General features: G+C 42.5%; 1 protein-coding gene across 2 annotated transcripts in view; it reads left to right on the plus strand.

The window, feature by feature from the left end:
• TTC27 (tetratricopeptide repeat domain 27) overlaps positions 1-25,874 on the plus strand; it is a 564,428-nt gene that overhangs the window by 86,650 nt on the left and 451,904 nt on the right. For both annotated transcript variants that reach the window (XM_068232111.1, XM_068232110.1), the window contains 2 exons: positions 6,696-6,867; positions 17,082-17,211. In XM_068232111.1, coding sequence (XP_068088212.1) covers positions 6,696-6,867; positions 17,082-17,211 — 302 coding nt within the window. The remainder of the gene's footprint in view (positions 1-6,695; positions 6,868-17,081; positions 17,212-25,874) is intronic.

Here is a 25,874-nt window from a genome sequence, read left to right on the forward strand (position 1 = left end):
TTTCGTAGTAATGAACTTTGGTGACTGTATTATATACTTTCTATATTGATGTTCTAGCTGGACAATTCATTTTATTGTACCTTATTCCTTACAAAGTTACCAGTATGTAAATGTTTTACCATTAATGGTTCTCCAGTAATTATGCTGACAACATTCAAACTACCCCACTCTCCAAAGCATCATATGCGTGATCAAGCAAAGACCATAAATACAGGTCGTCCCATTCCCACAGGTTCTATTCTGAGGGGTTGTTTGTAAGTTAAGTCATTAGTTATACATAACTGAACTTGTGGATAAAGTATTTACTTTTGGACATATAGTATAAACTATACTATTTTATTAATTTATTAAGCACCAACATATTCTGTGGCGCTGTACAAAGTAAGAATCAAACATGGGGTACGTAATAATACAGACCATTATCTACACCAAATTATTATTATTATTGATTTATAAAGCGCCAACATATTCCGGGGCACTATTAAACCAAATATAGACACTAGTACAAAATACAAAATTGACAGACGTTTTAATTACAGTGACAAATGTAACATGATGAATAAAATGTATAGCAAATTCTAAGACATAAAATGATTAAGTTAGAGTGTATGCTTGTTGGAAAAAGTCAGTTTTGAGGGAGCACTTTAAGATTGAAAAGGTTGGAGAGTGGCAGATGTGTTTTGGAAGGGGAATATAGAGAAGGCGTGAGGCACAATATAAAGTCAGTGCCAGAACAAGGTTTGGTAGCACCGAAGGCCAGGGCTGTGGGGCAATTTTTGGATACCTGGAGTCGGAAGTTTCATAGATGGAGAAGTCGGACCCACTCCATAACCCTGTAAGGGCTGTGGAGTAGGAGTCGTAGTCGGAACAATTTTGGGTACCAGGCAGTCACTCTTTCCGGTTAGTCACTCTGTCAGTCCTGTCCAATTTTTGTCCTGTCAGTTACATCCAGCCAGTCCGTTCCAGTTAGTCCTGTCCTTCAGTCCTGTCCACCTGTCAGTACTATCCTTCAGTCCTCCCTCTCCTTTACACTCCTTGCCTCTCCTTTCCTCACTGCAGGGTTCGCACTCATTGTCTTCCCATCACTGGTGGGGTGGTCTTGAGGATCATGAACTGGCGGCCACTAGGCAGGAACGCAGTTCGTCACCCCCTAGGGGAGACAGCTCATCACCCTTCGGGGGGCCCTGACACGTTCTTTGCATAAACATTAAAAAATATTTCATGTTTTTTCCTTCTGGGCATCGATTGAAGCAAGTGACAAATTATGATTGTTCATTATAAACGGTCTTAGGTTTATGGTACCATTAACTATCATTCTGATTGACTTTTTAATTTGGCTAGGATTTGAAAACCACCCCAAAAATAACCATTCTGAAAACTGATTAAACATGGATAGTAATGGCCAATTTGCCTTCTGTAAAGGCCACAAACATTGATTACTACTTTACATTATGCCTTCTCTAGACCTACAGGGTCGTGATTTCTCTTGATTTAACTCTTTCCTCAGTGGAACAACTTTTTTTTTTTTTTTTACTTTTTTTCTTAAGTTTTGAAAGAGAGCGAGGTCCCCAACACACTAACCAAGTGGGCTAGGTAACCGAAAGATGAAAAGAAAAGGAAGAAAATAATATTTTGGTCTATTGCATTTATATATGGAGCAATACATAATTGCTTAATATATACATACATAAGTTATTGTATTCATTTCTACAGTTTCTTGTTAAGCTTTAAAAATTGCAACATTGCAACACAGACACATGCACTAGAGCTCAACACACACCATACAATCTTGATTGTACAGATTTACCAAATCTATGTAGTATAAGGGACAACAGATTGAAAATACCTTGAATGATTGATTGGACAAGCTCGTATACTACATGAAAGTGGTAAAATTGAACAACCAAGATTGTATGGTGTGTGTTGAGCCGAGGCAGTATCAGAAGTGGTGGTTTAGTCAGGCCAACAGAATACGGATATCTAGATTTGACAAATAATCACCACCCACAGTGAAGATCGGTATGTTGGTAATTAGATTTCCATGTCTAAGTTTCTAAGGAATCGGTCACACCAAGTGGATCAGATACCAGCAAATATTGGAAGAACTTTTACCATTTCCTATTTTAACATAATTTCCACCCCTCGTGTCCTTTCTATTTCAGTACTATTTTAACAGAAAGGATGAAGCCGGCACCATCGAGTTGCTCTTAAGTAATTTATTAAAAGACTGCCATCAAGTCAAGATGAATACAGTGTGCGACGTTTCGGAGCGTAAAGACATGCCCCTTTATCAAGCCATGACAGTCTCAATCTATCATAGGAGTAATGAGTTTAAATAGTACATCATATTCAGACCTACCAATCACAGGCTATCTAATTCACTAGCCAATCCCCATCCACTATGTATAAAGTGGACCTGATGGGGAACTTGTTACATGAAGTCTTAACCAATGGATTTGAAATTCACTCACCTGTCTGTATAGGCCATCACCCCTAGAGCGCACCATCACCGCCCCTAACCACCACCGCAGGTAGATGGATACACCCACTGGTCAGCCGGACCTGATGGGGAACCTGCGGGGAGGCGGCGCCATAATGTCATAGACGTTTACTAGGGAGACGTATGGGACGCAGACGGAAATCCGCATGTGTCCCAAAGGGCAGGACAGAATGTCACTACCCAACGCCGGCCGATCGCGTGGAGTGAACCACCAATCAGACGGCCCTGCGTCTCCCTATATGGCAAAGGCGGCCAAACGGTCGCAACAAACGCGGCCGAACTGCCGCATCCAAGCGGCCGCAACGCCGCAATGCGGCCAAACAGCCGCCAACGCGGCCGAACCGCCGCATCCAAGCGGCCGCAACGCGGCCAATCAGCCGCCATGCCAGGCGATCGAGAACCCAAGGGGCGGGAGATGGCGTACCCAGGGGATGAAAGCACAGACATGGCAACAGTGGAGAATAGCAAATGTCACATCAATATAAAGCAGAAACCACTAGTTTATATATAACAGGCGGGAGCAACACAAGCAGCAACTACCTTAAAGGGGAATAAATGTATAAAACAAATAGAATAAAAATAATAAATATAAACACAGATTCAGATATCATAAAAAAGGTGTGAGATCATATTCGCGGTTCAAGCCACGAGGTTTCAATAGTATCAAGCATGCGAATCCAGGGCGCCTCGCGTAGCAACAATTGTCTATTTCTGTCGCCACCCCTCTTTAAAATTGGTATGCTGTCAATAATTTGGCAGCGCAATTGACTAACGTTATGTTTGCAGCGTACAAAATGATTGGCGACAGGTTGCTCCACGAGACGCTCACGGATCGCATGCTTGTGAGCTGATAATCTGACTTTAAATTTTTGGGTCGTCTCCCCCACATATAGTAACCCACAGGGACATTTTAGAATGTAGACTACATACTTAGAGTCACAATTGTAGATCCCTATCAGAGGGAATGTTTTCCCATTGAAAATTTTTATCTCACCCCTACATTTATGAGAGATTATGGCATTTTTCTGCTGCCAAGGGAATCACTGGAATGTTTTTTTCCCCTCTGTAAAGGAAGCTGGGACATCATCTGATCTCCCAGAGTGCTCTGGGGGAGAAGGCTGCATGACAACATAGTTTAGGCTAAACATCTCTAGGAGGGCAGGTTCACATACCAATATACAGCAATATTTAGGTATAAGAAGCATTTGTGATACTGAAACCAGGATAATTAAGGTAAAAATGGGTATCCTGAATAATTTATTATGCTCTGCTATGTGTCATCACGGTTCCTCTTAAAATCTGTATCTCTGCTTCTATTCTTTCAGCTTTAATTTTTCATGTCCTTCACTATCACACTTTCTGGCTTCTGCAAACCACTTAACTGTTTGCCAGCAGTGAAAAATAGTTAATAAATCATTCCAGGTATATGACTATGACATTAAATTTCCTGTATTAAGTCTTCTGGGGACTCCTGTTTATCTACTTCCTGCCAGCTTGTTGCTGAAAATGTTATATCTTGATTGCAAAGCGTCTCCCAAATAAAGTCAGCTGGGGTGAAGCCTTTGTTCTCTGACATCTTCTCCATGTTAATTGCAGGAATATTCTTTGTCACAGAGATGTGGAAACCATTGTCTAGCACCTGTTTGCATGTGTTCTTTTCATCACAGTTCCCCAACCCTATCGTCAAGTACCACCAACAGTACATGTTTTGCAGAAAACCACAAACGTGCACAGGTGAGGTAATTAGTGTCTCAGCAGAGCTGATTATCTACCCCTGAGAATTTCCACAAAACATGCACTGTTTGTGGGCCTTGAGGACAGGGGTGGGGAACACTGCTTTTCATGGTCTTTTGTTCAACTAATGAAATCCCACCTGCCATACCTACAGTGGAGGAAATAATTATTTGACCCCTCACTGATTTTGTAAGTTTGTCCAATGACAAAGAAATGAAAAGTCTCAGAACAGTATCATTTCAATGGTAGGTTTATTTTAACAGTGGCAGATAGCATATCAAAAGGAAAATCGAAAAAATAACCTTAAATAAAAGATAGCAACTGATTTGCATTTCATTGAGTGAAATAAGTTTTTGAACCCTCTAACAATAAAAGACTTAATACTTAGTGGAAAAACCCTTGTTTGCAAGCACAGAGGTCAAACGTTTCTTGTAATTGATGACCAAGTTTGCACACATTTTAGGAGGAATGTTGGTCCACTCCTCTTTGCAGATCATCTCTAAATCCCTAAGGTTTCGAGGCTGTCTCTGTGCAACTCTGAGCTTGAGCTCCCTCCATAGGTTTTCTATTGGATTAAGGTTCGGAGACTGACTAGGCCACTCCATGACCTTAATGTGCTTCTTCTTGAGCCACTCCTTTGTTGCCTTTGCTGTATGTTTTGGGTCATTGTCGTGCTGGAACACCCATCCGCGACCCATTTTCAGTTTCCTGGCAGAGGGAAGGAGGTTGTCGTTCAGGATTTCACGATACATGGCTCCGTCCATTTTCCCGTTAATGCGATTAAGTTGTCCTGTGCCCTTAGCAGAAAAACACCCCCAAAGCAAAATGTTTCCACCCCCATGCTTGACGGTGGGGACGGTGTTTTGGGGGTCATAGGCAGCATTTTTCTTCCTCCAAACACAGCGAGTTGAGTTAATGCCAAAGAGCTCTATTTTGGTCTCATCAGACCACAGCACCTTCTCCCAGTCACTCACAGAATCATTCAGGTGTTCATTGGCAAACGTCAGACGGGCCTGCACATGTGCCTTCTTGAGCAGGGGGACCTTGCGAGCCCTGCAGGATTTTAATCCATTGCGATGTAATGTGTTTCTAATGGTTTTCTTGGTGACTGTGGTCCCTGCTAATTTGAGGTCATTGACTAACTCCTCCCGTGTAGTTCTAGGATGCTTTTACACCTTTCTCAGAACCATTGACACCCCACAAGGTGAGATCTTGCGTGGAGCCCCAGAGCGAGGTCGATTGATGGTCATTTTGTGCTCCTTCCATTTTTGAACAACCGCACCAACAGTTGTCACCTTCTCTCCCAGCTTCTTGCTAATGGTTTTGTAGCCCATTCCAGCCTTGTGCAGGTCTACAATTTTGTCTCTGATATCCTTGGACAGCTCTTTGGTCTTTCCCATGTTGGAGAGTTTGGAGTCTGCTTTATTGATTGATTCTGTGGACAGGTGTCTTTTATACAGGTGACTAGTTAAGAAGGTGTCCTTAATGAGGGTTACTAATTGAGTAGAAGTGTCTAACCACTCTGTGGGAGCCAGAACTCTTAATGGTTGGTAGAGGTTCAAAAACTTATTTCACTCAATGAAATGCAAATCAGTTGCTATCTTTTATTTAAGGTTATTTTTTCGATTTTCCTTTTGATGTGCTATCTGCCACTGTTAAAATAAACCTACCATTGACATGATACTGTTCTGAGACTTTTCATTTCTTTGTCATTGGACAAACTTACAAAATCAGTGAGGGGTCAAATAATTATTTCCTCCACTGTATATTCTTACTTGGGACAGGGTGCAGTCCGCATAGAGAAGATGCCAGAGCACACTGACTTCAGTAAACCTGACAAGATTCTTCTTGATGATGCAAGATGGAAAAGCCTTCTAGCAACATGCCTGCTGTGGTCCAGAAGAAACCTGAAGATCTCTACAAAGATGCAGAATTAATTAAATATTACCACACTTTATGCGGTTTATTGACTTTGCTGGCAAATGGACGGGGGGATACTCTGGAAGATGTCTGTACTCATCAACAACAGCAGGGGTGCTTATCTCCAGTCAGACAGCATCGAATGGTGGCAGTTGGATAGCACCAGAACCTCCCATCCTTTGTTATCAGAAACATCACTGGGCCAGAGGCTGTCATAAGAGCTCCTGTGTCCAAAAAATGTGGGCATGGTGCATTGTTAGGGAACTGAGGATTTCTTACCCCAACTTGTAAGGGACACCACCAGTGCTGACAGACATTAGATTATTGGTAACTAGATATAACTTGGCGGACAGGTGGGTCCGCTTCTACTCCTGGCAGCTAGAGCTAGTAAACCTGGGAACCCTATGCTGCCATTTTTTTGCTTATTTAACAGAGGCTACAGTATTAGCAGGGCACAGTCTGTATTTACCAGTGGTAATTTATGGTTATAGCTGGTTTACTTTCCTTAGTAATTCAACACATACTTTTGTATTTTTTTCAGAAATTGCATCCTTGCTGGGACTGCTTTTTGAAGGCAGTTATGAGGCTATTGTTCTTAGTCCATTGATGCAAGAAATATTTAGCTCTACAGACTGTGAGGAGAAGCTGGACTTGTACCTGGAGAAAAAGATTTCTGCATTCCTGGATTGTCCCACAGAACTGAGCAATGACAGGTAATTTTGTTTTCTAGATTAAGATAACTGTAATTATGTAATGACAATGTTAAATTAAGCAAAAACTCCTGCAAAATGCAACCATTGCCAAATGTTTTTATATATAATTATTTAATACAAATGTGACCCTATGACCTCTTTGTATGTAGGCCAGGATTATTGGGGTTGACTTACTAAAGTGGGAGAACAATGGACTATTTTGTTTCTGAACTGGCTGCTGCTATGGCCAGAAATGGATCATAGCTTGCTACAATGCAGATTTGCTGTTAGTGGGCTTTGTCAAGTGCAATAGCACAAATTCTTAATTCCCTAACTAAATTACTCTTCTAACACCCCACAATGTACTAATATTATGCAAGGGAGTGTTGCATACATTTTAACCTTAAAGTAGACAAAAAATAATTTGCTAGATATCTTATGCTGGGTACACACGATACGTTTTCTGCTCGATAGATGGATTCGATGGATAATTCCCGACATGTCCGGTATTCCTTCCGATCGATTCTGCGCTCGATTTCTCATAGAAGTGAATGGAAAAAGATAAGAAAAACAAGCGGAAGGTAAGAGAATCGAGCGCAGAATCAAGTGCAAAATCGAGCAGAAAAAACGATCGGGTGGAAAATCAAGCGGAAAAACGTATCGTGTGTACCCAGCATTATGTCTTCCAGCATCCTGCAACTTTAGCAGATTAACTGCAGTCTCATGCCTGTTGTGTTGGTCTTGCACTCAGTGACTGGAGACTAATCTGTGTGACTGGGCAGTGACTGGAGAGTAATCTCCTCTTCTGTCCTGTGGCTTGCTCTTCCTAAATGGCATACGTTCAAAATCGCTGTGGTCAAATTTTGGTGCTGGGTTAAGACGAAATATGGCTCACCCTGCTTCTGCTGAAACCGCTGCCTGCGTTAGCTACCATTCCTCCTCTGAGTTGTAAAAACACAGGGAGACGTAATTCGGGCTTCGGCTTTTGGTGACTGCCAAATTACTTTTTCTTTTGATATTCCGGGGTACAAATGAATCACTGGGCCCCGCTATAGTCATAATTCACATTACAGCTTATGGCGGCTCCCAAATCATTGGCGCAACGCTGTGCTGAAATTGGCTGTCTCCCCCTAAATGTCCATCAGCTCTCTATTGCAGACATCAGGCACATCAACATGAAACTCCACAGAGTTTTGAGAGGCGGAGCTGGGGGACAAAGGAGAAGGACGGAGCACAGGCCATGTCTCTGGGCAAATTGTGTGTATTGCTCTTCTCCCAACCAAGTCCCACAGCACTCCCCTCTTACCCACATGTTGGCATTCTCCAACCCCCAGATTGTCAAAGCCAGCCAGGATGACTCAACGCTAGGGCTTAAAGGGATCTAAGCACTAACTAAACTGAATAAAATGTATAAAGTGATTAAACTATATAAAGCGAAGTTCGTAAATAGTGTGGGCTGTTGGGGGGTGCCAGGCATTGCATACCTTCCCTAGCCCCCCCGTCTATAGGCACTCCTCCATGTTCTTTAGCCCTACCCACAGCTGTTTCAGTTCAAAATCCTGTGGCGATAGTACTCATCCCAGGCCCCACTACAAGGCATGCTGGGAGATGGAGATGTAGTCTTTCAATGTGAGTATATCTTCCGGCTGGGAGATGTACTTATATTGAATGACCACATCTTCTGGCATGCATTGCGGCAGCCGGGAATGGGCAACACCTACGTGTCTGGCTGAGGAAGATGGTGGAGAGCGTACATAAGGGGGCAAGGAGCAGCCCCCCGAAGGTATATAATGCTTGCACCCCCAAATGGCCCACACAGTTTACAAACCTCCATCATGGGGAGGTTTGTGCAGATAGTGTTTAGTTGCCTTTAAAGGGAGAAGATCAAAAAGCCCTAGCAAGCATGTGCACCAGTGCAAGCCCTGGGAGTTCTGTACTGACTGTGCAGGAGGTAATACTGTGTGACTGGGAGGTGAGGCAGTGATTTGGGGGGGGGGGGGGGGGGGAGGGGGGTTGAAACTAATGGTATATGATATATAAGGGAAAGTGAGAGAACACCTAATGAAATATTGGGCTGCGAGGCCCAATGTGTATTTGCACGTGGGAAAAAGCAGGAAAATATGTATGCATTGAAATGGGTGCATTTATGCAGAAATAACACGATTTTTTTTTTGCGGATAGCTCCTTACACAAGCTAGACGCCGGTCATCGGAAACGCAAGTTAAACGATGGGTTGGAAGAGAATTGTTAAAAAAGTGTCCTAACTACTCTTAGAAACAGTAATTATCATCTATGTAGACTAATCCGTCCTGGCGCATTGTTTTGGGTGATATTGGGTGTCAGTCTTTTGTACTGAGCGATGACAAATGAGTGATATATTCAATCTACTCACATGTTGAGAATCTTGCTTTTCTGGGTCCTCATTTTCATGCTTCCGGTAAAGATCCAATCAGAAGACTGGCGTGTGCTGTCGCTGAATTCAAATGTCGCTAACAATGTTTGCTCGTCGCTAGCCATGGGGATTGTACCTTTTCCGAACACTGTGGTCTAGTGTTTGCCTTCACTGACGTCACCACGCCGGTCGCCTGGCGTCATCACAGCGGCCGGCGTGACAGTACGGCGCATGCGCGATTAAACAGCGCATGTGCAGTACTGTCACGCCAGCCGCCATGATGACGCGAGGCGGCCAGCGTGGTGACGTCAGACGTTGACGTATGAGGAAGAAGGAGCTTGACACTCGGGCCAAGTGTCGCCGGGAGCCACCGGGCAGCCATTTCTGACCAGGCCCTGGGAGAAGAGCCGGATGAACGCCGTGGGACCTCTCGACCTACGGTGGGCTTCAGAAAGCCCCATGTGAGTACCAATTTCATTTTTATTCAGAGCTTGGAGTCCCTTTAAAGAAGAAAAGATTTCGCCGTATAAGACGCACTTTTTCTCCCCAAAAAATGGGGAGAAAAAGTCCCTGCGTTTTATACGGCAAAGGCAGGGAATCCCCAACTGATGATCGCCCGCCGATGCAAACCGCCGACCCGCCGCAACATTGGGGATTCCCTGCATAGTCCCAGCCACATGTCTCTGCTCTGGCCATCCCCCTTGTCTATGTCTCTGCTCTCTGCGATGTGTCCCCCTCCTTCTGACCACTGAGTGTCTGCTGTGTCCCGCCCGCTGGTCTGTGTCTCCGCTCCCCTGAATGTTGAAGGTTGTGGCAGCCAGCGTCTTACCGAATCCATGCCGCCTGGGATCGCGGATGTCCTGGCTTCCCCCTCTAGTGATCCGCGCTTGTGAAGATGGCAGCTCGGTCCCGCCCACTTGTCCGTGTCTCCGTTCCTCTGCCCCGTTGAATGTTGTGGCAGCCAGCGTGTACCGAATCCATGCCGCCTGGGATCGCGGATGTCCTGGCTTCCCCCTCTAGTGATCCGCGCTTGTGAAGATGGCAGCTCGTTCCCGCCCACTTGTCCGTGTCTCCATTCTTCTGCCCCGTTAAATGTTGTGGCAGCCAGCGTGTACCGAATCCATGCCGCCTGGGATCGCGAATGTCCTGATTTCCCCTCTAGTGACCGGCGCTTGTGTGACGTCACACAAGCACGGGTCACTAGAGGGGGAAGCCAGGACATCGGCGATCCCAGGCGGCATGGATTCGGTACACGCTGGCTGCCACAACATTCGGCTGACACTCAATTTCACATTCAGAGGAACGGAGACACGGACCGAGCGGCCATCTTCACAAGCGCGGGTCACTAGAGGGAGAAGCCAGGACATCGGTGATCCCAGGCAACATGGATTCGGTAAGACGCTGGCTGCCACAACCTTCAACATTCAGGGGAGCGGAGACACAGACCAACGGGTGGGACAAGGCAGACACTCAGTGGTCAGACGGAAGGGGAGGGGGACACTTAATGCAGGGGACTGGAGACATAGGCAAGGGGGTAAGACAGAGCCGCCACACGGGTCACAAGGGGGGGGGGGGGGCAGTTAATGCACCAGAGCAGAGACACAGGCTAGGGGGCTGGGCAGAGCAGCCAGACAAGGGGACACACACTTAATACAAAGGGAAAGGAGACAAGCTAAGGGGCTGGGCAGAGCGACCACACAGAGGACAGAACAGGGACACCTGGCAACAGAAGAAGACACCTGGGGATAAACAGGGGACAGGAGGAGACATCTGGGAACACACGAGACAAAAGAGAGGACAGAAGAGGACACCAGTTGGGGGAGAATATTATAAGACGCTCTTGGAATATGGGCACACCAGGTTTAGTATGTACTTTTTTTTTTCCTGATTTTTCCCCTCCAAACCTGGGTGCGTCTTATATTCCGGAGCGTCTTATACGGCGGCAAATACGGTACATTTCACGTTTTTACAAACTTTTAGAAAATTAGCTCTGTAAAATTTTTTAAAGGCAAAGCGTAGTCACACTGAAAATTGATTTGTTTTTTTTCTCAGGTTACTACACTTTTTAATATCTTTCTAGATGTTTTCTTAGATCTTTCTAGATTAATAAAAACTATTCTAAACATTATATTTGAAAATGTGCTCATTTAACAGTATTTTTCCATACTCACCTTTTACTCCATGTTAAATCTCAGAAATAATGTTCATCCCATAGGAGTAATCTGTTTTTAAATGTTCAGTAAGCAGTCATCGGTAAACTCTCTGATGATGACTACTCGGTTCATTTTAGAATGATATAGGAAATTATAGATTTTGTTTTCATTTTTTCATATCTGATACAAATTTCCAACTTAAGGGATCTTAAAAATGTTTTTTTCCAGATAATTTGATCACTTTTTTTGCATGTGGCGGTATGAAATAACACTATCTTGCTATCTTGCTGATGCATTCATTTTTGATAAAATGTGCAACCAGTTCTTACTAAAAGCTGCAGCCAATACATAGCATATCCAGTAACACTATTATTCAGATTAACATAAATAGATGAAAAAATATATAAATTCGGCACTAATGTAGTAAGCAATGATTATCAATTAGAACAGAGCACTATTCCCAAGTTTTTTCACAATTGTTAAACCACTCGTTACAGTTACTCGTGCCTAAAGGCATGCATGTTGGAGGGGCTATGTTACTGTAAGATTGTGTATTTTATCCTACTATTGATACCGTGGGAACCCTCTTTATTGAAATCGGCCCTCCACTATGTTGTCTGACTATAAATGTGTCCCTGCATGCCTATGAAGTTGGACAGCACTGCTTTAATTCAGTTAACCGGCTTGGCACCACAGAAGTTAAGGTGGGTACACACGTCAGATAAAAGTCTTTGGAAAATGAAAGATCACAGACCAATTTTACCCCCTTCCAAGTAGTATGAGAGCCATACTCTACACAGTCTATTCTATGGAGCTGAACTCCCCATCAGATAAAAATCTTTGCAAGATGCTGCACACAAAGACCGCTGTACACATGCAACAGACCAGTATCTGCAAAAGATCCATTCCTGCAAAACGCATTCATAGTCTGTGATATCTGCAGATCTCATACACACCTTGTTTAACGGACAATTATCTGTAGATCAGATCCACCAGGTTGGATTTTCAGATCGGCAGATAATTGTCTGATCTGCAGATGAATGTCCATTAAACAAGGTGTGTATGGGATCTGCAGATATCATAGACTATGAGTGCATTTTGCAGGAATGGTTCTTTTGCAGGAACAGATCTTATGCAGATACTGATCTGTTGAATGTGTACAGCATCTTTGTGTGCAGCATCTTGCAAAGATTTTCATCTGATGTGGAGTTCAGCTCCATAGAATAGACTGTGTAGGTATGGCTCTCATACTACATGAAAGGGGGTAAAATTGGTCTGTGATCTTTCATTTTCCAAAGACTTTTATCTGACGTGTGTACGCACCTTTAGAATCTACGCCGCATCTGTGGCTCTTTAGCTTTGATACACTTAGTCTAGATACGCAGTCCCAAGCTGATTGCTACTCCTAGCGTTAACAGACTCTGCTGTCATATGACAGCTGAGCTTCTTCCCATCTGTAAGGAGCCAGTTTCATTGGCTCCTTATCTGGTGATCACTGTGAGCCAATCACCGTGATCACTGAATGGCCACTGGTCCTTGAAGGATTCATGAGGACAACATAAAGCTTTGCAGTTTTACTTACCTGTGGCTTCTTCCAGCCCCTAAAAGTCTCTGTGTCGCTTGCCACAGTCCCACTGTTACCCCTTCTCCTGCTGTCCCCTCCGTAGTGGGGTCGCCGGCTTTTGCGTGTGTGCGAACGTGCTCATGCACAGAAGTCTTCGTCCCAGCTGGGTCTTTTGGTCAGGTCCAAAAAGAGTTAAAGTAAAGGAAAAAAAAAGTGCAGTTTTCTGCAAAGATGCAGTGTTCCTTTTAATTATATGCAAGCCCATTACCCTGCATTGATAAGCAATGAATGCAAAATTACGCTGCAAAGTGTAAATTTTTTTTTTCATGCTGAAAATGCTCATACAACTTCATTAAAGAGTAACTGTCAGGCTGCAGAAGCTAATTTAAACCTCTATTCTCCTGTGTTAAACAGTTTAGACGGAAGCCAAAAAGGCAATAGTGAAAATAAAAATCTCTCTTACATTTGATGTGTGCTTAGCAGCAAAGCTGTTAGACCCAAGAGGACGCAAGCCGCATACCATACTGCAAAGCATTCTGGGGTCCTCCCCTCGGCTGCTAAGGAGAAGTTACAGGATCAAGTTTCAGCAGCTTGTAACTCAGTCCAGCGCACAGCACTGAAACCACTCCGGACAGAGTACACTGCAGGAGTCCGCTATTGTTCCTAGCCACATGGCTAATTAACATTCACTGCACACTAGTGTTATTCAGTACAAGCTTTTCTGTGATCAGGAAGCAAGCAGGACATGACGACACATTTGGCTTCATAGGAGACAGACAAACATGGAACCTGCCATGAGCTGTCACAAGCATCAATCTCTGCATATACTATATACAAATTCTGTGAAGTACAAACGTGGACAGTGAAATGCATATGTAATGTAAGTACAGCCAATCTTTAGCTACTGATATATGTGTTTATTTTTTCTGAGACCTTATACCTAACAGCTCCTCTTTAAGTGGTAACCTGAGATTTGATTCTCCATAACCTTGCTTTGGATGTGCAGCAATTGTGGATTTGCAAAGCATGTAAACATTGCCTTTTTTGACAAATGTGAACCTTGCCAGAGGGCCCTTTCGCACTTGCTAAGACGTGCGTGAACCCAATTTCGTGCACGTATTCCGATGCACGACATTACGATGGGAACTTGCACTTCAACGTGTATTAGCGGCACTAGTTCTCAATTAGCAGACGGGAAATCACATGCGTCGTGCAAGGCATTACAACTTGATGCGCTGGAACACTTTAACTAATGTGAACAGTAACATGAAAGTCAATAGACTTTCATGTTACCATACTTGTCGCATCCTATGTCCGGTCCGTCAGAACAGACGGCACAACTCACAGTGTGAAGGGAGCCTTACTGTGGAACAAATTTGATTTGAATTATGTGATATAGTTAATACATGGTTGCTTTAGAGTTATTTCTCCAATAAGGCCTCTTTCACAGTGGGACATTGCGTTTAATGCGACGTTAAAGTCGCACAACGTGCCCATAACGCAGCGCATGTAGGTTATAAAATTGGACGTTATTTTGCACTGCGTTGTCTCTTGGTGCGTTTTCGTCGGATACTGATGGAACGAAAACTGCGCATGTGTTAAATTAAAAAAACAAAAAACATTGCTGAGCATGTGCAACACGCATAACGCAGCAAATGTATTACTAAACGCACAGCATGCAGCACTTTCTAAATATTGCTGCACGTTACACACAATGCAATGTGTGCACTGTGAATGTCGCACAGACTTTGTATTGCTGTTGCTGTTGCACAGACTTTGTATTGTATTGCGTTAGTCTGCGTTATAATTTTTTATAACGTGTGACTTTAAGGTCCCACTGTGAAAAAGGCCTTAAGGGATGCCTTTAAATTACAATAGAGTGGGGATTTAGTAGGAATTGCTGTCAGTTTTAACTGATTTTCATGTTTTTTTCATGATGACACTGCTAAGAATCTTGTTTTGAACAATTTTTTGATTGTTTGTTTAGTATTTCAGGTGCATTGAACTGGGTTTGTGAAAACACTTCAGGAGCAATTCAGATATTATTGTTTACCTAAAATCTAGGAAGAGCTCACACTTGTCTGATTTGCAAAGTTGTTGAAACGCGTTAGCTTTGCATTGTATTTACATTAATTTAATTGTATTTGTATTATGTAACTTTGCCGCTCTTAAAGCGGAATATAACCCTGCATTTCAACTTTGCTCTAAAACATTATTTACAGTATATTATATGCAACCAGCATTTTTTTTTTTTTTACTAGACCAGCATTGGAAGTACACAGGGCTTTAAAGTTCCTGGAGATTTCTGCAGACGCATCCGAAGCTGAAATAGATACATTTTGTTTACATAAATGTATCTAAGGCCACATACACACATCAGACCATAGTCTTTTGAAAATGAAAGATCACAGACCAATTTTACCCCCTTCCATGTAGTATGAGAGCCATACCTACACAGTCTATTCTATGGAACTGATCTCCCCATCAGATAGAAATCTTTGCAAGATGCTGCACACAAAGATGCTGTAGACATTCAAAAGATCAGTATCTGCAAAAGATCTGTTCCTGCCAAAGATCCGTTCCTGCAAAATGCATTCATAGTCTATGATATCTGCTCTCATACTACATGAAGGGTGTGGCTCTCATACTACATGAAGGGTGGTAAGATTGGTCTGTGATCTTTCATTTTCCAAAGACTATGGTCTGATGTGTGTATGAGCCTTAAAGGGGAACTTCAGCCTAAACAAACATACTGTCATTAAGTTACATTAGTTATGTTAATTAGAATAGATTGGTAATATAGTTTTTTACCCACCCTGTTTTAAAAGAACAGGCAAATGTTTGTGATTCATGGGGGCTGCCATCTTTGTCATGGGGGCAGCCATCTTTTTGGTTGAAAGGAGGTGACAAGGAGCAGGAGACACAGTTCCAACTGTCCTGTGTCCTGATTACCCCTCCCAGCTGCGCGCACTAGGCTTCAAATGTCAAATTCAAAATGTAAAAAAAAAAAAAAAAAAAAAAAATTTGCACCAAAACAGCAGTACGAGAGCAACAACCTCAGAAATCCCATCATGCTTTGCACAGCATCAGGGGAAAAAAGCCCGGGCAGTTTTCTTCTGTGCAGCTAAAAATGAGGCTTGGATAAGAGAAAGAAAGTTCTGATGCTGTGAAACTGTTAAAGAAACACCAGACCTTTTCAGTGCTGCTGAGTCAATTTTTAGTCCGGAGGTTCACTTTAAGTGTTGAATGTGACTCATCTCTCTGACTGAGAAGGAGCTTGGAGGATAGCCAAAGAGTGTCTAACATTTATAAATAGATACATGTAACTAAATAGAATGTATCTATCTGAACTGCATATCTCTCCACGGACCTTTAAACCTCTGTGTTTAACCCTTCCAATGCTGGTCTAGTAAAAAAAATGCTTTTTGCATATAATATGCTGTAAATAATATTTTAGAGAAAAGTTGAAATGCAGGGTTATATTCCGCTTTAAAGATCAGACGGCAGATCTGTAATTTATTTCATGTGATGTGTGCATTGCTTTTCAATGGAAGTCAATGTGAATACAGAAAAATCATGTTTTTCATGAAAGATTGTAGGTGGTTTTGAAGTTAGATGTATTATTCTTGTAAGTGAGCTTAATTGATATTCATGCAAAGTTTGCATTGCAATTTTTTCTGCATACAAATGCAAAATTGCACCAGAATTGAATGAAAAAAGGAATATAAAAATCAAAAATCCTGAACCGTGCATGCAAAATTCCCAATGATAAATGTGAACCTTCCCTAAGTGGACTTGGTTTACCCTTCCCAACTATGACAGATTCCTAATCCTCGCCATCTGTTACTCTGCAATAGTAGTTGGTAACTCATTTTAATCAGGTTTACTTTGGCTGCGGGATGGGGAAATGAAGATTTTCAGAACTCTTTATTTTTTTTTTTTCTGATCAATTTAAATGGCAGAATTTGTTATACAGTGCATACACTTGCATAGTGCCTTGTTAAAGATTGAATGTAGTCCATGTATTGACTCAGTTCAAGATTGCTATAGTTGAGTGAAATTGACAATTGGGTACTGTCATTGAATATTAAGTTATTGCATTACATTATCAACTTTTCTTTTACAGACAACTGCTGGTGTTCCTGCTGGGTGTTGGCTGTCTTAATTTGTTTGTCCAGAGCAATTGGACAGGACCCCCAGTTCTTTCAGAGCCGCAAGATTTTTTACCATCCACGCTATTTGAACAGTATTCTGAGGTAGGATTGAGTTTCTTGATTATGCATAATTTGACACATTCCGTTACCTTATTCCAAATTGTTCAAGCAGAAGACTAGCTATAGACTTTATAGGTTTCTGTGCTGTATCTACACAGGAGCAAATGTTACACAGCCTGGGCTTAAAGTGAACCCTACGTAGCGTGGAACGGAGGGGTTGGCCCTAGAGCTGCGCAGCCGCACTCGCGGCTATGCGGACTGCGCAGCCGCGGGCAAAGGATGCGGCCATCTTGGGAGAGGCGAGAGAGCCTGACCCGGGCCGTGGGGTCGGCAGTCGGCCCGTGGGGGCTAATAAGCGGGGGGACCCGGCGGATCGGCACAGATGAGGCAAGTGATTAACTTTTTTTCGGCGTTTCGCCTCGTAAGTCCTTTAAGGTGGCCATACACTTATAGATTTGCAGCAGATTCGACCATCAGATAGATTTCTGTCAGATGCCTGTCAAGTCGAATCTGACAGGAATCTATCTGATGTGTGCCACACACTAGGAAGAGATTTCCAATTGATTTCAGAATGAAATCTATTAGAAATCTATTGAAAATCGATCTAAATGCATTATTGCACCATTAGATCCAATGCAACTCTATGCAGGGGCAAACCCAGGATTTTTAGGGGGGAAATCCTGAAATGTCCAGAAGCACTTGTGTCCCCGAGTGCTTCCGAAGACGGGCGGCTCCATACTGCCCATGCACAAAAGTGCGCAGGTGTATTATGGAGCTGCCTATCTTCGGAAACACTCAAGGACACATTTCTGAGGGCTTCTGGAAGCGGCAAATTTGAACAGGGGACATCGCTGGAACAACTCCCCGAGAGAAGAATGGGAGATAGACTTGAGGCAGCCATACACTGGTCGATTGCCACCAGATCGACCAGCAAATAGATCCCTGTGTGATCTAATCTGATCAAAGAGGGATCTATTGGCTGCCCATACACTGAGAACAGATTTTGAATCGATTTCACTATGAAATCGATTCACAATCTGTGGAGCTGCCGCCTCCCCCAGCATACATTATCTGATCTGGCCAGCGCGAGTCCCCCAGACTCTGCTCTCTCTTCTCCTCTCTGGGCTCCAGCTTTACTTTACTTTCTGTTGGGGAAGTTTAAACAGTATAGGGCTTTCTACTGTTTAAACTTCCCCTGACAGGAAGTAAGTGAAGCCAGCCGGGGCCCAGCGCGGAGAAGAGACAGCGGGGACACGCGCCGGTGGAACAGGTAATGTATTACCGCTAGCGTCGGTTGTCAGACATTCGAACACCGCTATTGACGCACTGCCGGCGATCTAGCACAATTTTCTGCGTGGACAGATTGACGGGATCGATCGATTTCAGACAGAAATCGGTTGGACAGCGTTTGCTTATCGATTTTGCAGCAGATTCGATCACAGTGATCAAATCTGCTGTCTATCGGTGGGAAATTGAGTAAGTGTATGGGCACCTTTAGTTTGGACAATTCAGTGGAAGGTTAACACAGGTATGCCACATAGTAACACATAGAGCAAGCGACAGCCATATGAAGCAGGGATAGTGACAGAGATGAAGGGGAAACCACCAGTGACACAGAAAGTGAGAGGAAGCCACATTGCAGGTGTGACATGTTGTGACCCCCTGGTGGTGTCACAGGAAGACAGTGACATTGGCCATGGGAAAGGAACAGCTACTTGGAAGGGGAGATGTAAAAGAGATGGAGAGACAAACACATGGAAGAAGGCTAGGGATTCAGAAGGAGAGAGCCACATTGAGCGTAGAGTAGAGGAAGCCCATCACACACACACGCATACATGCACACTAGAAGGTTGAATGTATAAAGGATGAGTCATCAGCTCTGATGACTCGCTCATACTTGCTACAGGCACCACTGCTTTTGCTGGGTTTCTGACTGTCTGTGACACAGGACTACAGGCATCACAAGGGAGGGGGAGATTCTGGGTAACGGTAACCTCCCCCTCCGTACGTCAGTGCTATGGGCCATCGATCTGCTGCCAGCCTAGACCTAGATTTTCCATCCTGTCAGATAGATCAAATCGATCACAAAAAATCAATTGCAGATCGATCGATTAGCTGATTTGAATGAATCGATTTCTGATCGATCGATTCTATAGAATCGATCAATCGATCGATGGCTGAAATCGACCAGTCTATGGGCCCATTTAGTCTCCTAGGAGGCTAATTTTCATCTTCAATTTAACATAACTTTTCAGCACTGAAAAAGTACATTGAAAAGGTTCCAAAAAGTAGGTGAGAATGCATTGTGTATAATAATTATAATTATTATAATAGAGTATTTAAAGAGTACTTAAATTATAAATGACAGTTTGCTTTAAACCTAATAAGTTGCCAACATATATAAAATCACACAAGATAAAGTGCGATTTTCTCACCCCCAGGGTCCGTATTCTACATATAGTTTTGAAATCCCCACCCCCAGCGTGAAATTGGGCCCTTGTAGTTTTTGGTCTTTGTATACCATAGGTGCAAAGGGTGCTGGGGGATTGATGTCATAACTCCACCACTCATGTATATGTGATCTAATCAAGCCAGGCAGACAGTCATCTGAAATAAGAATTATAGCAAACAGACAGGATAAGACAGGCTGCAGCAGTTATTTGCTCTGTGTCCTCTGTCTTACGCACTGTGAAAAGAGAAGTAATTTGACCCAGGCAGGCAGAGAGCAGGGGAGGGAGGGGCAGGGGAGGGAACCAGGCTGGAGGGGGACACACAAAGATTTAGCATTCGGAAAAATATGGAAGTTCTGCTACAGATATACAGTGGGATGCGAAAGTTTGGGCAACCTTGTTAATAGTCATGATTTTCCTATATAAATTGTTGGTTGTTAGGATAAAAAATGTCAGTTAAATATATAATATAGGAGACACACAGTGAAATTTGAGAAGAGTAATGATGTTTATTGGATATACAGAAAGTGTGAAATAATTGTTTAAACAAAATTAGGCAGGTGCATACATTTGGGCAACACAAAAAAGAAATGAAATCAATATTTAGTAGATCCTCCTTTTGCAGAAATTACAGCCTCTAAACGCTTCCTGTATGTTCCAATGAGAGTCTGGATTATGGTTGAAGGTATTTTTGACCATTCCTCTTAACAAAACATCTCTAATTCATACAGGTTTGATGGCTTCTGAGCATGGACAGCTCTCTTTAACTTTCACCACAGATTTTCAATTATATTCAGGTTTGGGGACTGAGATGGCCATTCCACAACGTTGTACTTGTTCCTCTTCAAAAATGCCTTAGTGGATTTTGAGCCGTGTTTAGGGACGTTGTCCTGTTGAAATATCCAGCCCCAGCGCAGCTTCAGCTTTGTCACTGATTCCTGGATATTGGTCTCTAGAATCTGCTGATACTGAGTGGAATCCATGTGTCCCTCAACTTTGACCATATTCCCAGTCCCTGCACTGGCCACATAGCCCCACGGCATGATGGAACCACCACCATATTTTACTCTAGGTAGCAGGTGTTTTTCTTGGAATGCTGTGTTGTTTTTTCTCCATGCATAATGCTCCTTGTTATGCCCAAATAACTCAATTTTAGTTTCATCAGTCCACAGCACCTCATTCCAAAATCAAGCCGGCTTGTCCAAATGTGCTTTAGCATACCTCAAGCGGCTCTGTTTGTGCTGTGGACAGAGAAAAGTCTTCCTCTGCATCACTCTCGCATACAGCATCTCCTTGTGTAAAGTGTGCCAAATGGTTGAACGATGCACAGTGACTCCATCTGTAGCAAGATGATGTTGTAGGTCTTTGGTGCTGGTCAGTGGGTCGACTCTGACTGTTCTCACACTTCATCGCGTCTGTCTATCTGAGATTTTTCTTGGTCTGCCACTTCGAACCTTAATTTGAACAGAGCCTGTGGTCCATTTCCATTTCCTCAATATGTTCCTAACTGTGGAAACAAACAGCTGAAATCTCTGAGACAGCTTTCTGTATCCTTCCCCTAAACCATGATGGTGAACAGTCTTTGTCTTCAGGTCATTTGAGAGTTGTTTTGATACCCCCCATGTTGCTACTCTTTAGATAAGAGGAGGGAAACTTACAATTGACCTCCTTGAATACTCTTTCTCATAATTGGATTCACCTGTGTATGTAGGTCAGGGGTCACTGAGCTTACCAAGCCAATTTGAGTTCCAATAATTAGTTCTAAAGGTTTTGGAATCAGTAAAATGACAACCGTGCCAAAATGTATGCACCTGCCTAATTTTATTGAAACAATTATTTCTCAAATATCACTGTGTGCGTCTCCTATATGATATATTTAACTGACATTTTTTATCGTAACAACCAACGATTTATACAGGAAAATCATGACGATTAACAAGGTTGCCCAAACTTTTGCATCCCACTGTAAATGTGAGTCTGTTCTATACACTATGATGTAACAGATGTAAACTTTATATGTTCATCTAACTGTACACAGTGCATACACTACATATGTGTATTGCCATTCAGATCTTTTGTTGTCTGGTCGTTAATTGCTTGCTGGTAGTTTAAAATGCATTTTATTGATAAGGTGTGAACATAACACTTGGTAGAAAGCCTAGGAGAAGAAGTTAATTGAATAACGGCCTATGTATGGAAACATAATTACCAAGTCTTAAGATTTGCTTGTGCAGTGGACATGGACACAATATAACACTCATATGTTACTTGCGTGCGTTTCCAAAAAAAAAAGCCTGATGCTGCTCCATTGTCTTTGGCATCTCTCCTGATGCACATGCTCACGGAAGTTTGTCTGAGTGGAGCCGAGCCACCCCCCCCCCCCAACCCGCCACCTGATTCAGGAGTGCTTAAAGGGTTGGTGATGTTGCTTTGTAAAATGTCTCTAAGCTATAGGCTCACTATACACCAGCAGTTCTTGATTTGTGCCTGGATTCCAGGGGCATAAATAGATGATTTGCATATTTGGGAGTGATACATTATGAATAGCCACAGCTACTTACTTAAAACTTATTTGTCACAAATGCCTTATGTTTTAAGCAGGTGAAAAATGATATTCCTCATCTTTCAAAGACAAAAACGTTTGACTTTCATGATTTTGTCAGGCCACATGGAAGTGTTTTGGTGGATTTCGTTAGCACTATGTTGTAAAATAATATTGTAGACATTCTTCGAATGAATTTGCCATTTTGTGAAAACCTTAAGATGTATGTTCCCATTTTAGTTAGAATGGCATCTTAAGTTGTGCATTGAGTGGTACTAGTCATATTCTGAAGAGCTTTACTGTGCAAGATCCCAGACCAGCGAATCAGCACACACAAATCTTCATATCAGGGACTGCGGTTTTTAAATGAAGCATGCTTTATGCCAGTCCTGAAAGCCATAGATGTCAAGGAGCCTGATTTACAGAAGACATTTCTTTTCTCCTCTGCCGGCTCGGACAGGAGCAGCCGCTGGTCATTAATAGTCTAAACACACAACAGGCGGGTAAGCACGTAACAGAATGGTAGTCGGGGAATGATATAGAGCCGAAAGGCAGTGATAAGTATATTTGATGACTTGTTTGTTCAGAGAGATAGGACATCCCAGCACACAAGGAAAGACTTAGCGGGTCTCGAACTGTGACGTCCGATTTCCATATCAGCCCAACTGGAATAAAACTGAATTAACCTTATCTGAGAAGTAAATGATCTCCTTTTTTGATGAACACTCAACGCTTTTGATTACATTTCATTGAAACTTTGTATTAGTGAAATGAAAATGATTTATCACTTTGCTCTTGTGCCTATCCACAAGGTCTCTGCTGTCTAATTTATTCCGAACGAGCTCTATCTCCATATTTTGTTTGCCAAGAGTGGCAAGTCCCCCCATGAATAAAGTGTTGATAATAAGCTGTAAAAATGTCGGCGGGATTAAAAATTAAGCCTTGGGCTTTTAGAAGAAGACAAGGTGGATCTAATCAGCTGCGCTGGAAATGGGACGTTTTGTAATCACACCTTCAGCACAAAGAACTACTGTATATGTTTAATAAGAATGGATCATTATCGTTTTCATTCTTTACTGCTAGTTAAATGTCTGCACTGCATGCTCGAGGTAATAAATTCAAAAGGTGTACACACAATACATCAACAAAGCTGTGCGAAAGATAATATAAACTGCTTTAAACCAAAACATGAGCCACAGTCAGTTACTGCGAATAATGATAATCACCCAAAAGTTGAAAATACTCTTGATAAAAAGGACAATATAACCAGAGCAAAAGTAGTTGATCAGTGCCAAAAGTTACATGTCAGTTGTTATATGAGAAAAAATTCAAATTGGCCTCAATGAGAAATTACTCCATTTCGCTCTTATTTAGTTTGCACTTGTCTGTTTGTATCAACCTAAAGGTGTATTTTCAATCTTGAACATGAACCCAGACTATTTAATAGGTACATTTTTATTGTGTCATTATGAATGTAGATCCTGAGCCTTTAAAAAGAAGGCTGTGTCAAATTTTCATTCTTATGTGCATAAACCGGGCTTGATCTTGGTAATATATGCAGTTATGGTACCAAAAACTGGGGGATGTAACTCCAAGTATTCTTAAATGGCAAGATAGGCTCCAGTGTTCTTGGTCACTAGTTGAGTAGGATGAGATCTTACTTGGCCTGGCTAAATTCTCTATAAATTCTACTATTAAAGAACAGGGTTATAGCATATTTTATGACTGTTTCCGTACCCCATCCATTCTGCACAGTCCGTTTTTACCTGCTCCATTTTGCACCACAGCTAAAGGGACTGTAGCTAAGGACTGGGGCAGAATGAAAACACAAGCACATGAAGATTCTTGCCTTTGTCGATGACAAGAGATAAGGAAGCTTCTAATGCTCTCTGCAGTGAAAATAAAAAGACTTTACACACTGAATACTTGGCAATGCTTTCAAATGTTCTTTTATATAACTAAGAGTAGTTACAAAAATATTCGTTTTTGGAGTATAATCCCACTTTAAAACATCTTAAACAGGTCAGCAAACTTAAGGAACCTATAAAAACACAGAGGTGAACTGCTTGGTTACTGTGTTGTACTGGTCCAAGCCCTATCCCATACAGCCATATCAATCCCTGCCTTGTACTGATAAGGACCAAAAGTCTTAAACAGGCTATCTACATGTGGGGTTGATGTAGCTGTGTAATATTTAAAGCTATAGGCTTGCTATACACCAGCGGTTCTGGATGCTTTACTGGCTTACAGAAGCGAAAAGAGACAATTTGCATATTCAGTAGTGCTGCATTGTGGGAAACCACAAATGTTCACTTATAGCTGAATTATTGGAAGTTTCCTTCTGTTTTAAGAAGGCAAATTTCACCAAGCAGAACTTGCATCCAAACCCATAAATGAAACCAGAGACATCGCTATAAAAAGATTTTTTACTTACTCTGGGCTTCCTCCAGCCCCATGAGCACGGTTGCAACCCTCGCCGTCTTCCCGAGTGCCTCCGTTCAGCCACAAATGCTCCTGATAAACTGGCTGTTGCGCCAGTCGGTTCATCAGCACATGCTCAGAAGAGCCTCACTGGCTTGGCTGAGCCAGTTCCCGGGAGTGATTGCCGCTGAACGGAGGCACGTGGGAGGATGGCGCGTGGGATGCATCCGTGCTCATGGGGCTGGAGGAAGAAAATCTTTTTACAGCGACGTGTCTGGTACACTTATCTCTGGTACCAGTTATCAATCAGCATACTGCAAGTGCATCAGAAGAATGTAGCATTGACCTTTAGCAGTTTTCCACCTTTAAAAAGAAACAGCAGACCTAGGGGTACAACAACCTTTATCTTCAATTTTAATAGGCCAAAAACTAAATATTGTCCAATTTTGGTTTCCCCACAGCCTGTATATCTGTGTAAGAAATTTTAGGAAAAGAATGGATCATGGGGCTTTTAAGGAGAAAATACATGTGTTTTGCAAACATGTACAAGAGGACAAGGCCACACAATGGGTCATTTGTTGAATACAAGTTTATACATTTATTTAACATATCATTGGACACAAGCAACAATTGTTAAAAAAAAGTGCTATTGCATATCATTAGGTTGGTTTAGTTTGAGGCAGTCCTTTGAATTTCTGCATATACATGTGCCCATTGTTGCTTCTGATATTGATCACTATTACTGCAAACTGGAAAACCATCTCACCCTCGCATCAGGTACAGTGCAAACAATACTTTCTTTATGTTAACTAAAATGAAATTATCGGTATGTTAACTAAAATGAAATTTCAGCTCATACCACAGCAGGATAAAGGCAAAACTACAGCCAAATTTATTTTGTTAATTTAGTGAAGCTACAGTGATTTACAGAGTTAGTTGCATGCCAGGAGTCGATTTAATATTATTATGGATGCCTACAACTAAATATCACCATTTTACCTTCTTTAGGGTTCGTTCACATCTAAGACGTTTTCGGCATTTTTTTCAAGCACAGCTGATTTTCAAAATTGCCCTAAAACACTTGTGCACCGCTGGAAGTTCCTCCAAGTGTCTGACGCTACTTCCTGTTTAAATAGGAAGTAGCGTGACGCACTTAGATATCGGAAACCTCTGCGGTGGATGGAGGTATGTGCCCTGCCCACCCGCCTGCTGCCAGATGCTGGAGGGGAGCGCAGAGGGGAGAGCCGGAGAGCATGTACCTTTAAATATCCTCATATCACTATGTCCTGTAG

The sequence above is a fragment of the Hyperolius riggenbachi genome, chromosome 4 (genome assembly GCF_040937935.1).
Source record: "Hyperolius riggenbachi isolate aHypRig1 chromosome 4, aHypRig1.pri, whole genome shotgun sequence".
In the NCBI taxonomy this organism is placed as follows: domain Eukaryota; kingdom Metazoa; phylum Chordata; class Amphibia; order Anura; family Hyperoliidae; genus Hyperolius; species Hyperolius riggenbachi.